A 22,127-nucleotide genomic window follows, 5' to 3' on the forward strand; every position below is an offset into this window, starting at 1 on the left:
GATGGAAAGAGAGAGAGGCTAGATCACAGCCCTGTATGCTGACCCACAGTTTTCTCTCCTCCTCCAGCAGCCCTTTCAACGACCGGCCGATGTGCAGGATCTGCCATGAGGGCAGCAGGCAGCAAGACCTGCTTTCCCCCTGCCAATGTACAGGGACCCTGGGGACTGTTCACCGCAGCTGCCTGGAGCACTGGCTGTCAGCTTCAAACACCAGCTACTGTGAGCTCTGCCACTTCAGGTTTGCAGTGGAGCGCAAGCCCAGGCCCTTGGTGGAGGTCAGTACCTGGAAGTCCCTGGAGGTTCAGCACCAAAGAGCAGGTTGTGGTTGTTTCTATGTAGCTCTGCTGAAACTAAAGCAAGCCGTGAGATTTGGGCTTGGCAAGATGAGGGCAGGAGCTCAGGGAAAGGGCGGGAACAACAAAACCTGTATTTTGAACCAGATCAAAACAAGGGGATCAATGGGTTTGCTTCACTGTAAACGTGAGTGAAGACCTGGGGAACAGCATGCAGCCATTTCCTAATATATGCTTGGTAGTGGATGGAAGAAAGTTAAGTAACAGTTTCTGTGGAATGCAAGACAAGTGTCAGTATTCAGCATATTAAATATAGGTCATGTATATATTTTTTTCTTCTTTTGAGAGAGAGGTAACAAATCGAGGAGCCTTAGAAACCTAGTTTCCATGTCAAGCTGACAAGAAGGAATTGTTCTTGCTCAGTGTCTGGCATGTTTAGCTGTTTGTGAGTGACCTTTTGGCCTCCTCTTGCCTGTGTGCCAGACTCAGCAGTGAATTGGACAATTGTTCCTTCCTTATCAATTAAAATTCAGTTTTTGCCAACTATAGACTCTTTAGTGGCTGCATGAAATCTGCCAGTTTCAGGGTTTTTTGTCCTCAGGAAAAGAAAAAAAAACAAACCCATCCAAGATCACTGTCTTAACACTGCTAGTGATCTTTCTCTTCCCCTTTTAATTTGGGGGAAAAAATGTAAGAATTACAGTGTGTGTTGAAATTAAAGTTGCATTACAAGTAACACCTTACAAAAGTAATGAGAAGCATCTTATTGTACTATCTGATGATACAGGTGCTCACCTGCTAAGCTTGGGTTCAGGGTAATATGTCCTTCCTGTGTACCTTCATTATTCCTGTTAATTGCAGCAAATTGGTTGAAGGAGATATGGTATTAAAAATTTGGGTGGCGGAGGGAGCATCTCGTTTTGCATTTATTCACAGATGGGAGGATACAGAATAAAACTGCTGGGAAGTGGGTCAGGGGCCTATGCAGTGATTGGGTGAGCAGCTCTCACTGAAAACTACCAAAATTGCTATACACTGGATTAAGTTAGGCATGCACATTTTGTGTCTAAGCCTAAGGATATCTTCATTTGTCCTTAGGATCAGCAAGAAAGAGATACATGACATGGTATTTAGCACAAGACCTGTATTCTTGTCAAGCCTTAATTGGGGCAGGCCCAGGTGAGCTATGTTTGATTGCCTCTGGCTTGTTGCTTGATGCTTCTAATAGCAATCCAGCCCCTTCCAGGAAGCTGGTCCCAGTTTGAGAAATGCTGCTGTTGAGTGTTCTCAGGCTGTCAGCCACTGAGCAGCAAAATCTTTATGACTGAGCATTCACCAGTGAAGATGGTGATGTCTTATTTTGGGAAGCTGCTTTGAGCCTGCACCAAACAGGTTTTGGTTGTGGTTGTGGTGCCAGGACAATGCCACTCTGAAGTTGCCTTCTGGAAAGAGAGATAAGCCATGCTGAGGCAGTGCAAAGTAACCAGTATGATTTTAGAGTCCAGCTTCTTCAAGCTGTTCCCTTGCAACAGCTGCTTGTGAGGCTTGCTTTCCACATTGTTCAGAGCTAATCATGACTGAAGAAGTTGAAAGCAAAGCCAATCCTGCCCAGGCTTGGAGAGTCTGGTTGCTTGATCATTCCCTGATGAAGTGAGTCTTCTTTTTGACAATGGCACTAATAAATAATAGCAAGAACAATAGCAGTAATAATAATAACAATAATAAGGTTAAAGCTGTCTTTTGTTTCTCAGCTGCAGACAAATGAGGGCCAGGTGCAAGAATATATCTGAAACACACTGTTAATTGATATTTTTTTTCTTCTCTGCCTAATCTTTTCTTGTTTCTCAGCTACCATACCCACAGTATTTTGGTGCAGTTAATCAACAGCTATGTGCAGTTGCAGGAAAGGTATTTTAAAAAAACAACTGACTTTTTTTAAGTCCTTGGTGATCTTACACAAGGATATATTTTTAGTTTAAAAGGGAATTGAAGTTGTTCTTCTAAAGTTGAGAGCAGCAGAGAGAAAGATGTGTTGTATTAAAGGAGACAAATTAAGCAGAAAGTTATCACTCAAACTTCTTGATTTCTGTTAGTATAAATTAAGTTTGTCCTTAAAGTTTGTACTTATTTAATACCCAGTGCTTTGAAATCCAAAGATCTCACCCTGCAGATAATTACAGCTAATCTGGAAGTTCCCAAAGCATGACTAAAGCAGATGGGAGTCACCAAATTCCCCCATTTTCTGTGTCCTCAAAGCAGTGCCCTATGTGTCTCCCTGAATTTCCTAGTGTATGAGGTCATGGAGGGAGGTGTATCAGGTATAGCAGGACCATCTTTTACAAAAACCCACTCTAATCTTTGGACAAGTGACAAGCCAGAGTGGCTACCTGCTTTTAACTCCATTGTATGTGTGCATGTTCAGGATGGGGAGTCTAAGTTCTCTTCTTTTAGTGGATGTTTAGTTCTCCAAAGATTCGTCTGAGCTAGATAATGGAAATGGTAAATGGTGCTTTCAGTGGAGGTGAATGATGAGTTTAGCAATGCATTTTAGGAGGTCAGGAGGGACTATTGTACTCATGAAGTAATTTGTAGAGCATAGTTTATAGAAGCTTATCCAGTTAACTCCTCAGCAGGCCCTGCTTCTTGCAGAGAATAAATATATCCCATCCACTGGTCAGTGACTGTTAGTATAAAAATGTTTGAAACAATCAATCATCACATTCATCTTTTTCTCCTGCAGTTTTTCCATCAGGAAAAAAATTGTGTTTCTGACTGTTCAAAGACATTATTCGCTTTCTTAAAGGGAAAACAAGAAGATAATATGGTATTATGTTTTCTCCTCATCCTTTCACTGTATTGATCACTGCTTCTTAGTGGCTTGGCCATGGATGTGAAGGGAATCTCAACAGGAAAAACTGAGATACTTTATATGCTTTATCTAAAAATCTCATATCTGACTTCATTCCTATTGTTAGTACCAGGAGAGGCTGCAGCAGTCGTGGGCTTGAAATGAAGTGAGCAGAAAGTGGCATGGATGGTTTTTCAGCCATATTCCTTCCTCCCTTGTGTACATTATTATGGAAGCAGCAGAGGTTTTCTTGCTGTGCTTCATGACCTGAACAGAACAGGCTAGTGAACCCTTTTTGCCCCACCTGACTCCAGTCCCTGCCATGTTACTAGTTTCCCATCAGTTCATTATTAAATGAAAATAAGTGCTCCATAAAAATTTTTTACAAAGTGGCTTTTTGCCTTCTTTTAAGCAGTTGTCCATGTTCACACTAAGGATGTGAACCCACGCACACAAACAGGAGATTTTTAGCTCAAATACAAGGGAAAATACCTACAACTATATCCTGCCTCCAGTGTACATATGTGTAGGATGCAGAAGGGGAGGATGCAGGTAGGATGCAGGAGTGAGCTCAGCTTTGCTTTCTTTCCCAAGTTATGTTAAACACAGAGGCCTGTTTTTTCCTGGATTTCCTTTGCAGGGAAAAACAAAGGAATAATAGCATTAATTTTGACCTCCATTTCTTTTTTTATCCTTCCTGTCTTTTCCCTATCATATAAGCCTTTCTCTGGTCAACTGAGTTTCAAAATATGTACCACTGCTCCACGGATACATTCTCCTACCTGTGCCACAGGACATGTTTTTGTTGTATAGCGGAGAAACTTCTCCCAGGAAATGTACAGTCTCGTAACTCTTAGATAGCAAAAGTCCAGCCAGAGAGGCAGGAAACCATAGTACAGTCTGTCAGGCAGATCCATCCTCTCAACATGGCATTTGTGAAGCTTCAGACATTCTTCATCCACTTTTTTTAAACTCAGATTACTTTTTCCCAGATGAACTGTGTTTCTGAACCATTAATCAGGCATTATGGTGCAGATTAGCCACTCCTTCAGCATTCTAGGAAAGTGGTTTCTTCATTGCCATCCACCATTTATGTCTTGCCTCCTGCTACACTGGGTGGAGGAGCTCTGTGACTTGTCCTTCATCAAGTCAAAGAAGCACACAGCAGGAGTGCACACATTTCACCACCTCCACAGGTGTTTATCAAAAGCTGGTCAGCCAGAAGGAGTGGTCTCCTTTGCAGTACCTTGTCTCCATTCAGTTGGCCTGCATCTATCAAATGTGCCCTCTTGTAATTTTACAGTTGTTGGTAAGAATTGCTTTCTGTTGAGTGTTCACAGATTTTGTTAAATAGGTGGCTAACGTGATGCAGGTAAGTGCAGAGCTTCCTCATGCCCTGCCTGACTTCCATCACTTACACTGTTTTTGTTATGGGCTGAGCTAGTTTTCCTACTCCCTCCAGATGAACCTGCTTATGCAACATCTGCTCAGATGCTGAGCTGATGCTCATCAGCTCCCCTCTGGGACCTGGGACTTCCTTATTGCTCAGTCACTTGTGAATTCGTTCACAACAGCTTCACTGAAGAGAACGAGATATATTGTTGGAAAGGAGCAAGAGATAGATTATGACGTAATGTTGTGGTTTGGGTCTAATCAACAACAAAGAATCCTGTGGCCACTCATTTACAGCCACCCACACACACTGGGGGAGGACAAAAACCAACTAGAAGCTCATGGGTCGAGACAAGAACAAGGAAGGTTCATTCAGCAATTCCGATCACAGGCAAAACAGACTTAACTTGGGGAAAAATACAAATTTAATTTATCACTAATTGGATGCAAACAGGACAAAGACAAAAGAAAGAGCGGTACTTAAATACCTGACCCCACCCCTCCCTTCTTCCCCATTTTTCTGCCTCCTTCCCCTCAGCGACATGGGGGGACTGGGGTTGGGATTTAACATCAGTTTGTCACAATCCTGCTTCTTCCTCCTCAGGAAGCAGGATTCCTCCCAGTCCTCCTCTGATTCCCAGCAGGGTCCCTCCCATGGGGGAGAGTCCTCCACGAACCCCTCCAATGTGAGTCCCTCCCACCAGGAGTAATCCCTCAGGAACAGACTGCTCCAGCATGGGCTGCCCATAGAGCCATGGGCTGCTTTGGGAACAGTCACTTTCCTTGGCACAGGGGTCCTCTATGGCTGCAGATCCACATCTGCTCCACTGTGGTCCAGGGGCTTACAGGTCCACCTTGTTCAATATGCATGTACCTGATGTTCCTTGTGACAAACCTGGAAGGATCTCACTACAGACACAGTGAAATCAAACCGCAGTAATTTCAGTTAGTGACTTTTATAGACCTTCCACTTTTATATAAGCTGCTTCTGTAATGCAGCCAGTCCATAGAAAGAAATTCACTCTGGAAAAGTGACATTATTCACATAGATTCACAGAAGTTCCCAGCTGATTCCAAATAGCTAGTTTGGAAAAGGCCAAATTATATTCTTTAAGGACTAGCAAGATGAGAGAATTTGCTGTGGTTTGCAAAGGTACAGCTATTTTTGGTTTAGATTATGGTATTGGTGACTTTACTTTGGACATCATGACTTTATAACAGTTCTAAACTACCTGTCCTGCTGGTAGCATTTCTTACTGCCAGTAGGAGTCAGTCAAAGGTAGCTTTTTTCTAAGATTAAAAGATTTATTGCATCTGCCTTTTGGAGAGCTACCAAGCATTTATTGTCTATCAGTTCTTTAATTTCGCTGTATTTTAGCTTGTAGATCAGGACATTTGCAATGTGTTGAAATACATGTTGCCAACAGCAAATCTGCCTTGATTTTGATTTAAAACAAAACACATATTTTGTTGATTGTTTTTCTTGAGTGGGTACATTTGTCTGCCTTGTTGGAAATAAATTCCTCCAAAACAGAATAGGAGCTTTGAAAAACATGCAGATAAAAGGAATTACTGCTTCTCCCAGAGTGCTGCAAAATTTTTTTTCTTTACACATCTTGAAATCTTTTACCTGATACATGCATCACCTGGAATATAAACTAAAAGTGGATTACCAGTAAAACAAAATAGCAAGAAGGCAGACTCATGTTAAAGAATACAATTGTTTAATTGGAACAGCCAGAAATTTCATAGAATCATAGAATGGTTTGGGTTGGAAGGGACCTAGAAGATCATCTAGTTCCAGCCCCACCCCGGCAAGGGCAGGGACACCTTCCACTAGACAAGGCTGCACAAAGCTCTGTCCAGTCTGGCCTCGAACACCTCCAGGAAGGGGGCATCTGCTGCAGGAGGTTCTCTCCCTGGTCAAACCTTACACAAGACGGTTTCCCACTTACCCCTGCCCCATGCAAGAGCTCCAGGCACTTCCCACAGCCTGTGATCTGTACAGCTGCCCCTCCCTGCAACACCTCCGAGTCGAGGCATCAATCACAACAGGGGTGCATGGTGTAGAACCCACAGCCAGAGCTGCAGCCTTTGCTCTCTGCTGAGTGCTCACCATTTTGCCTTGGTAATTCAGATGAGCATCCTTGACCCATGCAGTATCCCTTGGAGCTGAGTGCTTTGTGACTAAATGGATAGATGCAGGGACACCAGTGGATGTAGCCTACCTGGACCTTTGCAAGGCTTTTGACACAGTCTCCCATAATATCCTCTTGAGCAAGCTCAGGATATGTGGAATAAAAGAATGGATAGTGAGATGAATTAAGAACAGGCTACACAGTAGAGCCTAAAGAGTGTTGATCAGTGGTGTAGAGTCCAGGTGGAGACTTGTAACTAGTGGAGTCCCTCAGGGATCAGTGCTGGATCTCGTCCTGTTCAACATCTTTATCAATTACCTTGCTGACAGGAGAGAATGTCTTCTCCACAAGTTTGCTGATGACACGAAACTGGGAGGATTGGCTGATCCTCCTGAAGGCTGACCAGCCATTCAGCAAGATTTGGACAGGCTGGAGAGCTGGGCAAAGAGGAACCTAATGAGATTCAACAAGAGCAAGTGCAGAGTCCTGCACCTGGGAAGGAACAAGGAAATGCACCAGTACAATTTAGGAGGTGATCTGCCAGAGATCTGTGGAGAAGGACCTTGGAGTCCTGGTAGACAATAGGTTATCCATGGGACAGCAATCTACCCTTGTGGCCAAGAAGGCTGGTGGTATCTTGGGGTACATTAGGAGGACGGTGTCCAGCAGATTGAGAGAGGTTCTCCTCCTGTGCTACTCAGCCCTGTTGAGACCTCACTTGGAGTATTGTGTCTGGTTCTGGGCTCCCCAGTTCACGAGGGACAGGGATCTACTGGAGAGAGTCCAGAGGAGGCTGATGAAGGGACTGGAACACCTGCCTTATGAGGAAAGGCTAAGAGACCTGGGGGTTTTCAGTCAAGAGAAGACTGAGGGGGCATCTAATTAATGTCTATAAATACATGAGGGCTTCAAGAAGGCAGGGACAAGCTCTTTTCACTTGTGCCTTGTGATGGGACGAGGGGCAGTGGATTCAAACTCAAGGACAGGAAGTTTCACCTCAACATGAAGAAGACCTTGTTTCCTGTGAGGGTTACAGAGCACAGGAACAGGCTGCCCAGAGAGGTTGTGGAGTCTCCTTCTCTGGAGACTTTCAAGACCTGTCTGGATGCCTTTCTGAGCAATCTGCCCTAGTTGTTGGGGTTTTTTTTGGTCCTGCTCTGGCAGGCGGGTTGGACTTGATGTTCTTCGGAGGTCCCTTCCTACCCCTAACATGCTGTGATTCTGTGATTCTAAGGAGCATCCCCCCAGCAAGCCCTTCCTGCATGAACCACCAGAGCAACCTGCCCCATCCGCTCGCGGCGAATCGCTCCCCCGCGGAGGGCTCGTCTGCACTGGAGTCTGTCCCCTCGGCGAGTTTTTCAGCAGGCTAACCACACAAGGTCTAGACTGCAAATTCAGGTATGCTGTGATAGCAACAGCCTGGCGTACTCTCCCTATACTTAGGTACCCCCTGGGGTTGTTTATTACCCGTACTGTGCTTTATTCTTGTTACAAAACAAAACAAAACCCCCCCAGAAACCCCAACAACTTAAAGATTTATCATATACCACCCTTGCAATGAATAATATCTTGTTTCCACTTCCAAAAACATGCAAATAAAATTAAGTTGCTATTTTAAAAAAATAGATTTGGGTCATTCAGACATCCACAATTAAAATACTCCCTGGAACTTGAGTTAAATTAGGGTTTAAACTTAAATAAGAGCAGACTCCCCCCTTAGAGAGAGGCCATAATAATGTTGCAGAGATCAAATAATTTAGTTCCCAGCTGTAAAATAGACAGGCTTCTCTGGGACCAAAAGAACATCTCTGAACTCTCACTAGGGCCTATCTAAAAGCACCCACTGAAGACAGTAATGCTGTGTCAGTAACTGAAAGTTTGGTCTGAATAGGAAACCCCAAAACTGAAATATTTGTATTTTTTCAACTGAAAATTAACGGTCAAGTGTTCCTTTTCCTTGGTCAAATCATTAACCTGGGAAAGCTCCTAATCACCTAAAATGTTTAATTGCACAGAAAACAAACATACATGCCATTCTGGCCTGGGAGACTTTATTTTGAGTGACATGTAGTTAAGCTGATGTTCAAAACATCTCGCTGAAAAATGTTCAAACAAATTTTTCAAGTAAAAAAGTATTCGAACAAAACTGTTCAGATGTAGTGTTGCTTAAATTTTCTTTTTGCCAATACTTGGTCCTCCCAAGATCTAAATATGTCCTTCATTCAAGAGAAACACTCTAAAGACCAGGCAGTATCAGTCTGTCTTTGCATAAAGCCCAAGGCAAAATGGTCCCATTGGTCACTGCTGGCATAAAACCAGAAATGGCAATAATTGCTAGCAGTTTTGACTGTGAGCAGGCTGCTTTCATCAACATTCACTGCAGAGCTATCAGTGTGAAGAGAATGAAATTATCTGATACGTTTGATGTGTAATAAGCAATTTTTAGTTCAAAGGGAAGCACATGTGAGGCAGGCAGTTTCTTCCTCTTTTCTCCCCCCAGTTTCATAGGTGATATGCCTTTCACTAAGAAACAGTGTGATGGATTTTCTTCATTCTCTGCGGAATCTTCTTTGCTGCTGGTGTAACTCCAGCAACACTTAGACAGAAAATCAATGTTTCAAGGAAAATGGAGTGAACTAAGAAGGGCTTAGGAACAGGTTGTAGCCTTAGGATATGATCTGGAGAACATTATGCACATACTTTACTTTGCTTTTGTGAATCATCTAATTGAAGTTAGACCTATGGAGATGAGTGCATCCAGGATTTAACCTTTGGCAATGGTGAAGCAGCTCAGACTTGTGGAGGTGTTTTAGAGCAGTTTTCTGCTGGCTGCTCATCTTGGTAAGGTTAGTTAAATTCCCAGTCTGAGCCTCTCCATGGTCCTTGGTTGCTGCTTATTCTGGTAATTTCTTTTTCCCATGTAGGCCTGTCAACTTCCTGACTTAAAAAGTTGTCATTAAGGCATTCCAGGAGTCTCCTGGGTTGCCTACAACTTGCCATGCTACTTTTCCAACAGATGTCAGGGTGGTTAAAATCCCCCAGCAGGATGAGAGCCTGCGATCGTGACGTCTCCTCAAGCTGCAGTAAGGAGGCTTCATCAGTGGCTCCACTTGATTGGGCAGCCTGTAGTAGACTCCAACCACTAGGCTCCCTTTGGTGTTTCAGGTAGTAGGTATATAGACCAAATGTTTCCCAGGGACTGTTACAAATCCACGCTAAGTTCCTGAGCACTTGCATTCAGTTGAAGAAGGTGTGTGAAGGTCCAGAGCTCAATTTAATCTTTCTAGGGCAGATAGTAATTTAAATTCAACTCCACTTTGTGAAGTAACTGCATCAAGTCCTTGTATGTGTATTACTCATGTCAGCATGTGAAGTGAGGGAGCCCTGGGTGTCTTAACAGTATTTACTCATCTCAAATGCAGCACATTAAAAATCCCTTTCAAAATGTAAGCAAGCTCCTTCATAAAACTGTGTTATCCTACATCATTCTTCTCAGGAGGCTGTCCCAGCACTGAATTCTCTGAAGGCTGGGAATTTTTTACTGGTTCTGACCCCAAATTTATTGATGGCCTTTTGTTCTTAAGCCAACATTGTCCATTAGCTTAAGCAGCACTTCTCCTTCACCGATGCTCTCCTTCAGTTCTCCCTCCTTTTGGCCATCCCCAAGATGCATTTAGAGTGTGACTTTGCTGGGATAAATGAGTCAGACTTTTAAAGTCTTCTTTCATGGTGTGGGCTTCCTGTTCTCTTGATGCCCTTTCTGTTTTGCAGGTGAAGCCATCCTGTCTGAGCACAGGTCACCAGTTTGTCTCAGCAGAGCTTTTCCCCATTGCCTGCAGACTTAAGCAGACATTTGCTGGGCAGAGACGTGCGGCTGGAGAAGTTGCCCTGCCCAGACTGATTGCTACACCTGCTCTTTGAGGAGTGCCAATTCCTCAGTAAACAGACAGTTTGGGTCATTTCAGCAGCTCCTTCCCGTTTTAGGTGAGCTGGGCTGAGTGGGAGCCCTCTGTGGTCCCTGTGGCCCACACCACCAAGGCAGCAGCACCCACTTGCACAGGGATGGCACGGAGAGCTGAGGCAGCAGAGGAATGTTGTGCAGCCATGGCCATCAGCTCAGGGCTTACAAGGTGTTTTGCTTCTGAGCAGACCTCGTTTGGTATGTGTCGGTGTGAGGGGTGAGGTGGGGCCCCACATTTACTTGAGGGGTTAGATTTTCATCAGGTGTATATTAGTCTGCAGGGACAGAGTTTCTTTGCTTGTGTCAGTCATGAGCTGCTATTGGGTCATGCATCAGGTGCTGTGTTTACCTGCTCTTGAATTAATGTCTTGTTACTCTGGCACTCCAGTTAATCTGGCACTCCAGTTACTCTGGCACTCCACTTGTGTTTCGGGGACAGAAATCACTGTTCACTTTAAGATAACACTTGACAAAAGAGTGCTTTGCCAGGCAGGCCAGTATTTTGCTTCAAACATGACCCTCTTTTTTCCCCAAAATGGAAATTATTGCTGTGAGAGTCTCCGTTTATTGCAGAAATAATTGAGCACATTGACACATTTTAATAGGACAGATTTCAGAGTATCACATTGCAGATCTGACAGTTGCATCTGGCTTTACATCTTGTTCTTTGCCAGCAGGGTAGTCCTTACTGTTCTGCCACAGTAATTAATCAGCTCAGCACTTTGTTGGGAGCATTGTGTGGGTTTCAGTTTCACAGAAGGATTTGCTGACTTGGCTTTTTAGCTATAAAGTAACTTGACAGTGCCTATTTCCAAAACAAAAGACTGAAACCTAGAATCTAAACAGAAGCAGATTTAGAAACTGGTGTGCAGTACTTCAGGAAAAAAAATACATGCTGTGACTGGAATCCAAACAAACCATTGAAGTTTCTTATTCATTGCTTTTGACTTCCTCTTCAGAACCACACAAGGAAATTTATCCAGCTTCTAAGATTAGACTGTAGAATGGCAGGGAGGGGGATTAATTATTATTTAATACTGTGGGGTTTGACTGTCCTAGCCTTATCTAATATCTGAATTGCTTGGGATTGATTCTTTGTTCATATGTGTCAGACAAGAAGTAAGGAGTGTGGGGAGCTGTCAGCCTGTGAAGCACACTCACACCATTTTTGTCTGCACAAACTTTCAGTCAAGTTGGACAGCACACAGTAAACTGCTGTCTTAATTCAAGTGCCATGTCCCATCAGAGTCTTAGGGTGGAGATGACAGCACTTGCCTTAATGTGTGTGCTTTGTCATATGTGTGTATTCTTGCTGTTACTCCTTCTCACTCAGATCTGTCAGCAGTATTTCTTGCACCAGCTGAGCTGCATGAAGGTCAAAGGGATCACAGCAGACTACAGTTTGAGGATGCAGCCTTCATTAAATAGACTCTGAAATGCTGCAGTGCATCTTCACTGCCCAGTTCCAGGGAGGACACTCATGGCACTGAAATAAGGAGATACTGGCATTTTTAGGCCTGCTCTAGGAACGTCATGAACACCTGCAATTCCCATTGAGATCAAGGAGAAGTGCAAGTGCTCAGCAATTATCTTGCAGGTCAGCTTACAAGCTAATACTTTTCACAGTCACCTTTATGAGCAGAATCTCCACAACCAGGCACTTTCAGTTCCTCTCATTTTTGCACTAAATGGATTTTTGGAAATAAAGCAAGGTGAAGGTTGCATTACTAGAAGCGACCTGGAACTATGCACATATCCACAGGGGTGTTTCTAAGTAAATGGAATGAAAGCTCGAAGAAAATGGTGTGAGCCTTCCAGACATGGTTTTATATCATTCTCTGTAAAGTTATGATGACATAAAAAGCTGTTGAAATGTAAATGTATGTCTTCTTATTTTTACAAGCTCTGGAGAAGTAAGCTGTGTTTGCAGTCTCCTCCTCTTCTCTCCATCCTAACAGTGAGGCTGAGGGATGAGTAAGCAGCTGTGTGGGTGCTTAGGTCAGCTGCCTGGGGTCAACCCACTATACCTGGTGTTCTAGTGTTGTAAATAATATTCAGTTTAAGACACTGCTTGAGCCTCCCTCTTCAACTAGCATCTTTCTTTACAACTTCTTGCTTACAGTATCATAGAACTACAGAATCATTTGGATTGGAAGGGACCTTAAAGATCAAATAGATTTAGCCCCCTTGCATTGACAGGGACACCTCCCACTAGACCAGGTTGCTTGCAGCTGTTACAAAGCACTTCCTGGTTCTTTAGACTTTTTTAAGTATTCAAGTAAATTAAAATCCTACGTCCTGCAAAATATGTTTATGAACATATTTTTGTGTTCTCTTCAATTTCTCAGTCATACATGAAAGTGAATCATAGGCTTCTGAGTTACTGTATTGCAATTAAACTTTAAAAAAAGTAGATAATTTATTATTTCTGTCTGAGGGATGGTTGGGCTGAGGCAAACCTGTCTACTGATTTGTGCCTTTCTGCTACTGCCAGATCAGTGGCTTTCCTGGTTGCACTCAGTTTCTTGACTGTTCTTTTACACCATATGAAGATGGAGAGATAAATGCTGTATTTGTTTTCATGGTGTGGGCAAAGTGAGAAAAGATGAAGCAGGGTCTGAAAATATGAAGAGGTAGGACACCTGGGTGAGAAATATTAATTAGCTTGCACAATGCTCTTAGCCTTGCTCTCTCTTGTCAAAACTCATGAGTCTTGCTGTTCCTCTTGGTCATTCCTGTAGCACTGTAATGGGGAAAAAGAAGAAAGCCAAGGTGGCTGGGTTAAAGGGCATTAACTGGTGAAGAGTTGAAGTTACATCTATAAATCTAGTTTCAAGAGCTAAAGAAACAGAACTTCTACTGCCACGTATAACATGCTGGGAGGAATGAGCAGGCCAGTGTAAGGATGCATGAGCCATAGCCACATCCACTGGCACAGAGCTTTGGTGGCTTTGGTTTCTTGTGATGATGACAGAAAATGCAATAGCTCCCTGGAAGAGCATGACTTTGCCTTCTGCATGGCCTCCACACTTGGAGCGGGAGGCCTGGGAGGGACATTCCAACCTGGGAATCGATGGCCATGTGCCTGTGTCTGGCACTGGCCATGCAGGCAGCTGGGGTTGTGGCTGCTCACTCCACCTCTGCTGCCCATTCCTGGCTTTCTGCTCAGCTTGTGGGCTTTCTGGGGCAGACACAGTCCTGTGCAGTACGTGGTGTATTTGCCCTTGGCGGCTGGGACAATAGGTGCAGCTTGCAGGCTGGTGGGGGTTCCCAGGTGCTCCAGTGAGAACTGTTTGCTGTCCTTGGTGGTTCTGCACATCTGGGGGATACCTGCTCAAAGAGCAACAAAATAAAAGGATGCTGCAGAGTGGTTTTGACCAAATCCTGTTGCTTACGTTGGCAAAATTGCAAGCTATGGTAGTCTTTCCTGTTCAAATATTGACTTAAGTGATGAGGGTGTTTTTATTAAAAGGTCTCAATTTACTGTTGTGTGCTGAACTTCTTTCACCTCTGCCATCTAAAATCCTGTTCATGGTTGTGCAGGCGCAATAGCTGTTCAGTCAACCTTCAGTTCAGCAGTTTACTTTCAGGCACTCTGTTTTGCAAGGTTAATCTCCTCTTAGTAAAGGTAACCTGGTGTGCATTCAGTTGTGCTTGCAAGGAGACACCTGAAAGCACATTGAAAATGGTTTTGCCAGTATTAAAAATAGAATGTAAAAACCAAAACCAATCAAAAAAACCTTAAAATAGCATCCAGAATATTAACAAACATTTTGTGCACTCTCAAGTTGTCAGGAGAATGTGTGATTCTTTCCACACTTAGGAATTAGTTTCTCAGACAGTTTGGCAGCCAAACGCCAGGGGCTGCGCTATTCGAAACCCTTCCCCTTCTTGAGGCAACATCAGCAGGCAGTGATGGGGAGGAGTTCAGGTGGGATGTCCCTAAGACACCCAAAGGCACGTACTGCCTGTGGTCCATGTTCCCTCCTCAAAGGGGAAGGGCTGGGCTTTGCCATCCAGCGACTCATCTCGGGTAAAACGTCCTCCTGGTGCTGACACTTGCTTTGTCTGCGTTTTGCCTGCAGTGGCTGAGGAACCCAGGCCCCCAGCACGAGAAACGGACTCTCTTTGGAGACATGGTGTGCTTCTTGTTTATCACTCCACTGGCAACCATCTCTGGCTGGTTGTGTCTACGAGGAGCAGTGGACCATCTGCACTTTAGTAGTAGGCTAGAAGCTGTTGGCCTCATTGCACTCACGGTCGCACTCTTCACTATTTACCTCTTCTGGACTCTAGTAAGTATTTGTTTTATTTTCACCTTACAAGAATAAGGGAAAGAACAAATCAGAAAATTAATTACACAGAGTGTGGCAGAGGAGGTGGAGCCCTGTACAGAGGATTGCTTATTTTTACCTTCTGTGCTGGTAAATCTAAGTCACATCTGCAGGAAACCTCTGGGTTCCACACCATTCAAGTTCTCTGGAAAACCAGAAAGACCATTTGCATTTGGGGTCAGTAATTCCCAAATCCCAAACACCAGAGGGGCATGACAAGAGGGAGACAAGGAAGTAATGTGGAAGAGGTCAAGGCTCATGCTTCAGGAGAGAGTTTCATTGAACACAATGTGCAAAAGGTGAAGGCACAGCGCACAAATAAAACTTTAGGTGAACAACCTAGCTTCCACAGATTTTATTCAACATCCAGCTGATTTTAAAGGCAAAAGCCTTGGATGTGGGTGCATCCCATGCTTTTGCTTTCCCCATGCCTTATGCTTCTGGTGCTGTGGGAAACCCATGGCAGAACACCTTACACCCATGTCTGTAGAAATGTAGCTGCTTTTGCAGTGTAGATTAAATAGCTTCTTTTTTCCCATCCTGCACCCAGGTGTGCTGTCATTTGTGTGGCAATCCATCCTCAAAGCTACTTGTTTTGTGCCACGTTAATAAAGTGAGATGAGTTCCTGGCCCCAGCACACTAACAAACAGTTGGCCCAACAGAAATGAAGGGAACCCAGAGGATAGCTGCCAAAATAAGTGTCTGTCAAGCCATGGTCAAGCAGTTCACTGAAAACCCGAGGTTACTGCTGAGTTTCATGTTTCATACCACTAGCAACTTTTGATGGTAGAAGGAGAAGAGAACAGTGGATGCAGACAGGGAACATTCACACCAAAAGGGTAATGCTTGGGTAGTGGTGCAGGGCTGTGCTGCTGTGATAGGAAAAGCTCATCTGAGACTGTGTTGCTCTGAGTGGGGGCAAGACCACCTTGCCTGTGGTGCTGGCATGGTCACCAATCCCACAGGGCCAGCACCTAGCTCTCCTCTTCAGTGGGTATGGCCACATGCCCCATGGCTGCCCCTTTTCAGCAGCTTTTCATCAGTGTAAGCTGCTGGGGCGCTGTCACTTAAAGAACTGCAGTAAGAGTGCTGGACCACAACAAGAAATCGCTATGCTGAGCCCAGAGTAAGCGTGGAAAAGGGGGAAGCAGGGGAAACACAGAAAACCCACCCTACCCAACAACGAGCTCCAAAAAAGCTGTAAAAGTTACTTTCATTTATTTCATTCGTAGCAGGGAAACCCTTTCTCATCCACAGAGGACTGCAAGCTAATTTTAGCACAACAGTAGGGAAGGCGCAGAGTTTCTCTCTGCATTGTTCCTGCTTTGATTTTCTGTGGAGGAGCAGCTCTCCCCTTTGACAGGATGGATGCTGACTCAAGCAGTGAGGTGGCCTTTGCATTTCCTGCTGCACTGTGTGTAGATATGTCTGTCAGGTACTCAAGCAAAGTTTGTTCCAATTTCCTTTGTGTGTGACTGTCTTAGAAACCCAAATGCTGTCCAATTTACCTAATATATGTAATTCACAAGCACCAAAATAGTTGGAAGTTGGAAAGAGTATTCTGGCTAAGTAGCAGAATTTAACTACCCTTGACACATGGATATATGAGACCTTGCTCAGTAAAACTTCTGCAGCACCTCAGTTGTAGTCCCTAACATCATCTGTTGCATTTGTGTTGTGTCAGAAATTCCCTCCATTCACTTTATAACTTTTAGCCCTTCAAAAGCAGACAGAGAAATGTGTCAATGGCACTTGAAGCATATGGTGATATTTGACCTAAATGCACACACTGGTTGATTGAATTGCAATACAGTATCTTTAATGTCCACTGAGTTGTGGAAATGTAATTAGAATCATAATCATGTAATGGTTTGGGTTTGAAAGGAGGACCTTAAAGATTATCTAGTTCCAGCCTCCTGCCATGGGCAGGGACACCTCCCACTAGATGAAGTTACTCAAATCCCCAACTAACCTGGCCTTGAACACTTCCAGGGAGAAGGCAGCCAAAACTTCCTTGGGCAACCTGTGCCAGTGTCTCACCACCCTCACACTAAAGAATTTCTTCCTAATGTGTAACCTAAATCTCCCGTCTTCCAGCTTGCTCATCCTGTCACTCCATGCCTCTATAAAAAGTCCCTCCTTAGCTTTCCTCTAGGTAAGGTCTCTCTGGTACCTCTTCTCCAGGCTGAACAGTCCCAAGTCTCTTAACCTGACTTCATACATGCTCCAGCCCTCTCATCATCTTCATGGCCCTTCTCTGAAACTGCTCCAACAGTTCCATGACCTTGTTGTGTTGGGGACCACAGAGCTGGACACATTTGGCTTCAGGTGGGGTTTCACAAGAGCAGAGGAGCAGAATCAGCTACCTTGACCTGCTGCTGGTCAAGCTTGTTTTGATGCAGCTCAGGACACAGTTGGCTTTCTGGGCTGCAAGTGCACATTTTCAGCTTCTTTTTTTGAGCACATGTTGAGCTCATCAACCAACACTCCCAGGTCCTTCTCCTCAGTGCTGTTCTCAATCCGTTCATTGCCCAGTCTGAATTTGTGCTTGGGATTGCCCTGAGCCAGGTTCAGGACCTTGCAATTGGCCTTGTTGAACTTCATGAGGTTGGCATGAGCCCACCTCTCAAGCCTGTCAAGGTCCTTCTGGATGGCCTCCTTTCCCTCCAGCATGTCAGCTACACCACACAGCTTGAGGTTGTCTGCAAACTTGCTGAAGGTGCACACAATGCCACTGTCTGTGTCACCAACAAAGGTGTTAAACAGCACTGGTCCCTTTGTGGACCCCTGAGGAACACCACTTGTCACTGGTCTCCACTTGGACATTGAGCTGTTGAGCACTCAGGTGAGCTCTTTGAGTGCAATCATCCAGCCAATTCTTCATTCACTGAGTAGTCCATCTGTGAAGTCCAGGTCTCTCCAATTTAGAAAAAAGGGTGTTGTGCAGGACAGTGTTGCCAGGTAGATGACACCAGTTGCTTGCCTCTTGTCCACCAATGCTGTATCTCCATCATAGAAGGCCATCCAAATTGTCAGGCACCATTTGCCCTTAGTGAAGCCATGTTATTTGCTGCCACAAATCACCTCCTTATTGTCCATGTGCCTTAGCAGAGCCTTCAGGAGGATCTGCTCTATAATCCTGCCAGGCATAGAGGTGAGACTGACTGACCTGTAGTTCCCCAGCTCCTCCTTTCCTTTTGCAAAATGGTGGGTTATGCTTCCCCTTTTCCTGCCAATGGAAACTTCACCAGACTGCCACTATTTCTCAAATACAATGGATAGTGGCTTAGCAACTTTATCTACCAGTTCCTTCAGGATCTGTGGAATTCCAGCCACTCCAGCTGTAAGTCAGCTTAATCAGGAGCCCAACTTAAATGCCTCTACACAAAAGCATTCAGCATGGGGAACACCCGAGAGGAGTTACAGATGTGTGTGCCTGCAGGGCAGGGCTGGCTCCTGTAACTGGAGTGCTGGAATGGAAGCTTACAGGCTCTTCAGGAAGGCAAGGCAGGGCAGACAGAGGGGTTGTTACCTGCTGTGTTGATGACCAGCTGAAGTGCATGGTGCCCTGCCTGGGGATGGAGGAGCCCAAAAAAGCTGGTTAATATTTAAGGGTCACCTCCTCCAAGCTCTCGAGCAATAAATCCAAACAAAAAGGAAGCTAAAGAAACACACCAGAAGGCCTGAATGGATTAACAGGGAGCTCCTGTACAGGTTGATAAAGACAGAAAGTTTTTTAGGATACTATAACCCTCCTGTTTAGAAGCAGATTAATTCAGTGGGCAGAGCAGACATGGTGGGAAGGACTTTCAGGCTTTCTTCACAGCCTTGGTCCCCTGATTGGCCTTGCAGCATTAGTACTGGATGGAAGATTTTTGAGGAGGTTTAAGTAAATGGGCAGGTTAAGTCAACAGGTTAAGCCACAGTTTTCATACATTTTCTCAGAAGCCAGATTTGTGAAGGTAGAGATTTAAAGCAACTACTTTACAAATGGCTCTGAGCACACTACACATGAAGACAACCCTGCTCTCTGCTCAGAAGTCTTGAGACCCACCAGTCATGCAGGAAAGCCCCAGCCAGCATTTGGCTTGGAAGGCTCCACTCTCCCCTTACTGTATAGCAAGGAGCAGATCCATACATGGAAGTGCTAACCACATCAAGTGGTTAATTTTCAAAAATAGGAGATTCCTATTCTGCTTGCTTAGCTATGGTTGCAAAGGGAATATATTGAGTGCTGTGGTGTAAATTACACACAAGATGGGATATAATGCTCCTTTAGGTCCTGAGAAAATTTAGAGAACTAGAACTTAATTTTGCTTCCAGTAAATCAGCTCATTTTCTCTGGAAGCAAAAGCTGGCGTATAGATTATTTACACACCACAGTTATCCCAGTGAGCAGAGAACAGGAGAGATGCTATATTTAACATCCAAAAAGCTATTTCATACCTCCCACTCAACCATCCAAGTGCTCAATAAAATGCTGTTGCCATTCCTCTGCATTTAATCACTATAACTGATGTACATACACACACACACAAAAAGCCTCATACTCCTAAGAAGAAAGTTCCAGACACAAACTGGAGATTGCTATTTAAACTGAGAATTCAGGGCCACACTCTGCTCTCTGTTGCATGCAGGTGATACTGACTCCTGTAATACCAAGTAGCAGGTTGAAGTACAACTGGATTTGGCTCTGTAGCTTTCAGTGTAACATCACTGCTGGTTTTAAACAACAGCTAGCCCAAATTAATTCAGAGTATGTTAGAAAGATAGACACCCCCTTTGCTGTCCTATTGAAGAAGTGAACAAGTGAGTTTAGTGTGACAAGGGGCAAAGTAAATCTGGCCTTTGTTCAGCATCTCAAGAGCTTTGCATCCAGTGATGCAAAACAAAGCAGCTTAAGGTGAGCAAGCATGGCTCTACTCAAGTTCAGTAGCAGATGTCACTTAGAAACTGCCACCAGGTAAAAACCCAGTGTAAACAAGCTGTCAAACTTAACCAGGGTATCCTGTGAAAATGCCTTAAACAAACAAGCAGTTAGAGCCTGGCTTAACAATGCAACAGGTCCTCAAAGAGCTCACGTGTTGCTACTTGAAAACTCAACCCTAGCTCACTCCTCTGAAGCAGTGACTGCATTTTGCCTAGCATTCATCTTTGGAGGTGTTTGTTTGATGTTTTTTTTTGGTCCTCTGTCACCCTTTGACTCAGGTTTGACAACAAGGCTCTCGATCTCCTCCCCCTGCCACCCACGTAGGGAAGGAGAGAGAGAAAAAGAGACACACTCGGCTGGATTGGAAACTAAACTACACAGCTTTAAGTAAACACTAATGATATAAGAAAATATATACAATTATATACAAATATGTTCAGATATGTGCAAAAGCCTCTCGCCCCAGCACCCCCAGCAACTCCCACAGCATCTCCTGAGCTGGGAACAGTCCCAAGAAATTCCAGAGCTGCTGGAGAGAGCACAGAGTGATGAGGGTCAGGAGAGCTCCAGCCTGGGGGTTGGTGGTGATGGATGGATGGAGTCCTCCCCGGATGCCGGCCATGGATGGAAGGGAAGGGAAGAAGAAGCAGGAAGAAAGTTGTCTTCTGTGATCTCTGACCTTCCTCTGAGCTTATGCAGATATATGGAATGGAATATCTCTGGCCAGGTTTGCTGTCTGTCTAACTCAGCCTCCTACTGGGGGTCATAGATCTCCCCGTAGTGTGTGAGCTGACAGAGCAAAGGTGTGACCTTGGAGTCCCAGCAGGTAAAAAAACATTCCAGCATTATCAGTCTTAGAACACACTGGTGTTAAAAGAAAGCTCACTGAAAAAAATCAGTAACAGGAAAATTGGCTTCATCCTGGCTCAAACCAGGACATCCTCCCTCTACCACATGATACCTGCTGATACTGCAGGTATACTTCAGTGCCTTTTAAAAAGAGATTCCTCATGTTCGATCTTCCACAGAAATGAAGATGCAGGCTGCTTTACCTTCAGGGAGAGCAGAGGAGATTGAAAGGTGGGGAATCAATCTGCTGGAAGAGGTATCTTTGGGCAACTGTGAAGTGAACAGAAGGTCTATAACTTCCCCTTGGTAACACCAGACAGCTGTATAAAGATCTGATTAAAAAACCCCAGAAATTCTCTTTCTGTCCCTACTAGGATTTTATAGATTTAGTACTATTATAAGCAAATAATTTATTTACCTAAAAAGCACCCTTTTTTACAATAAGGAAGGGCGTTTGAAGGATACATTCATAGGCATGTCTATTATTTAATATCCTTCCCTACCTCACTGGCAGCCAGCTGTCATTGCTGTAGGGGTAGGAAAGCAAGCAGTACAGCCCTGCACAGCATGCAGACCCACTGACAGCAAAGTCAGCAGCATCTTCCACCCACCTGACTAAGTCAAGTGTGATGACAATTAAAAAATTCAAAGACAATCTAAACTGAGACATACACACATTGGCAGCTGGCTCACACTCACCTTGTTGCATCTATGCAATCTTGAATTTGATGCATTCCATGATAAAGCATTACAAGGTAGAGCACATGACCCTGTCAGTGTTTGCCCACAGCTTAGCTACCTGCAAGCCTTCCCTGTCCAACCAATTGTATTATTTGTCAGTTTAACAGCTTGAAGCATAATACCCCAAACTCCTTCTCATTATTAGTGGCTGCCCGTAATTCTAGTTCCTGAGAAAGACTGAGGCAGGATGTCAAGTTTTCATGGTATGAAAAAAGGGAATGAGGCAGGCAACAGCAGAAATTAGGGCACAGACTGTTTTTCTTCTCTGCTGTTGGCAACTTGGGGAACAAGCCATCTACTGTGTAAGTCTTGTCTTTGCCCACCACTTTTTTCTCATTTTTATCCCACCCAAGTTTTATCCACCCCACAAGTTAGGCTGCTTATTAGCTTTTTGTGCCACTTAAAGGTGTCTCCCCACCAAACACCTTCTTTGAAGGACTGCAGTGACTCTAAACACAGTGCATCTCTCTTCTCTCCCCAGGTATCTTTTAGGTATCACTGTAGATTATACAATGAATGGCGTCGGACCAATCAGCAGGTGGTACTGCTAATCCCAAAGTCTGCCAACATCCCCTCCAACCAGCAGTCCCTGCTGGGCTTGGAGTCCCTCAAAAGAAACTCAAAGGAGACAATTGTTTGA

General features: G+C 44.4%; 1 protein-coding gene across 1 annotated transcript; it reads left to right on the forward strand.

Moving 5' to 3' along the window:
• Positions 1-35: 35 nt before the first annotated feature.
• MARCH3 (membrane-associated ring finger (C3HC4) 3, E3 ubiquitin protein ligase) lies at positions 36-22,127 on the forward strand. The gene is made up of 3 exons (XM_009998165.1): positions 36-275; positions 14,718-14,927; positions 21,969-22,127. The coding sequence occupies exons 1-3, from the start codon at positions 36-38 to the stop codon at positions 22,125-22,127; spliced, it is 609 nt and encodes a 202-aa protein (XP_009996467.1).

Source organism: Chaetura pelagica, unplaced genomic scaffold (assembly GCF_000747805.2).
Source record: "Chaetura pelagica isolate M959 unplaced genomic scaffold, ChaPel_1.0 scaffold145, whole genome shotgun sequence".
Lineage (NCBI taxonomy): Eukaryota > Metazoa > Chordata > Aves > Apodiformes > Apodidae > Chaetura > Chaetura pelagica.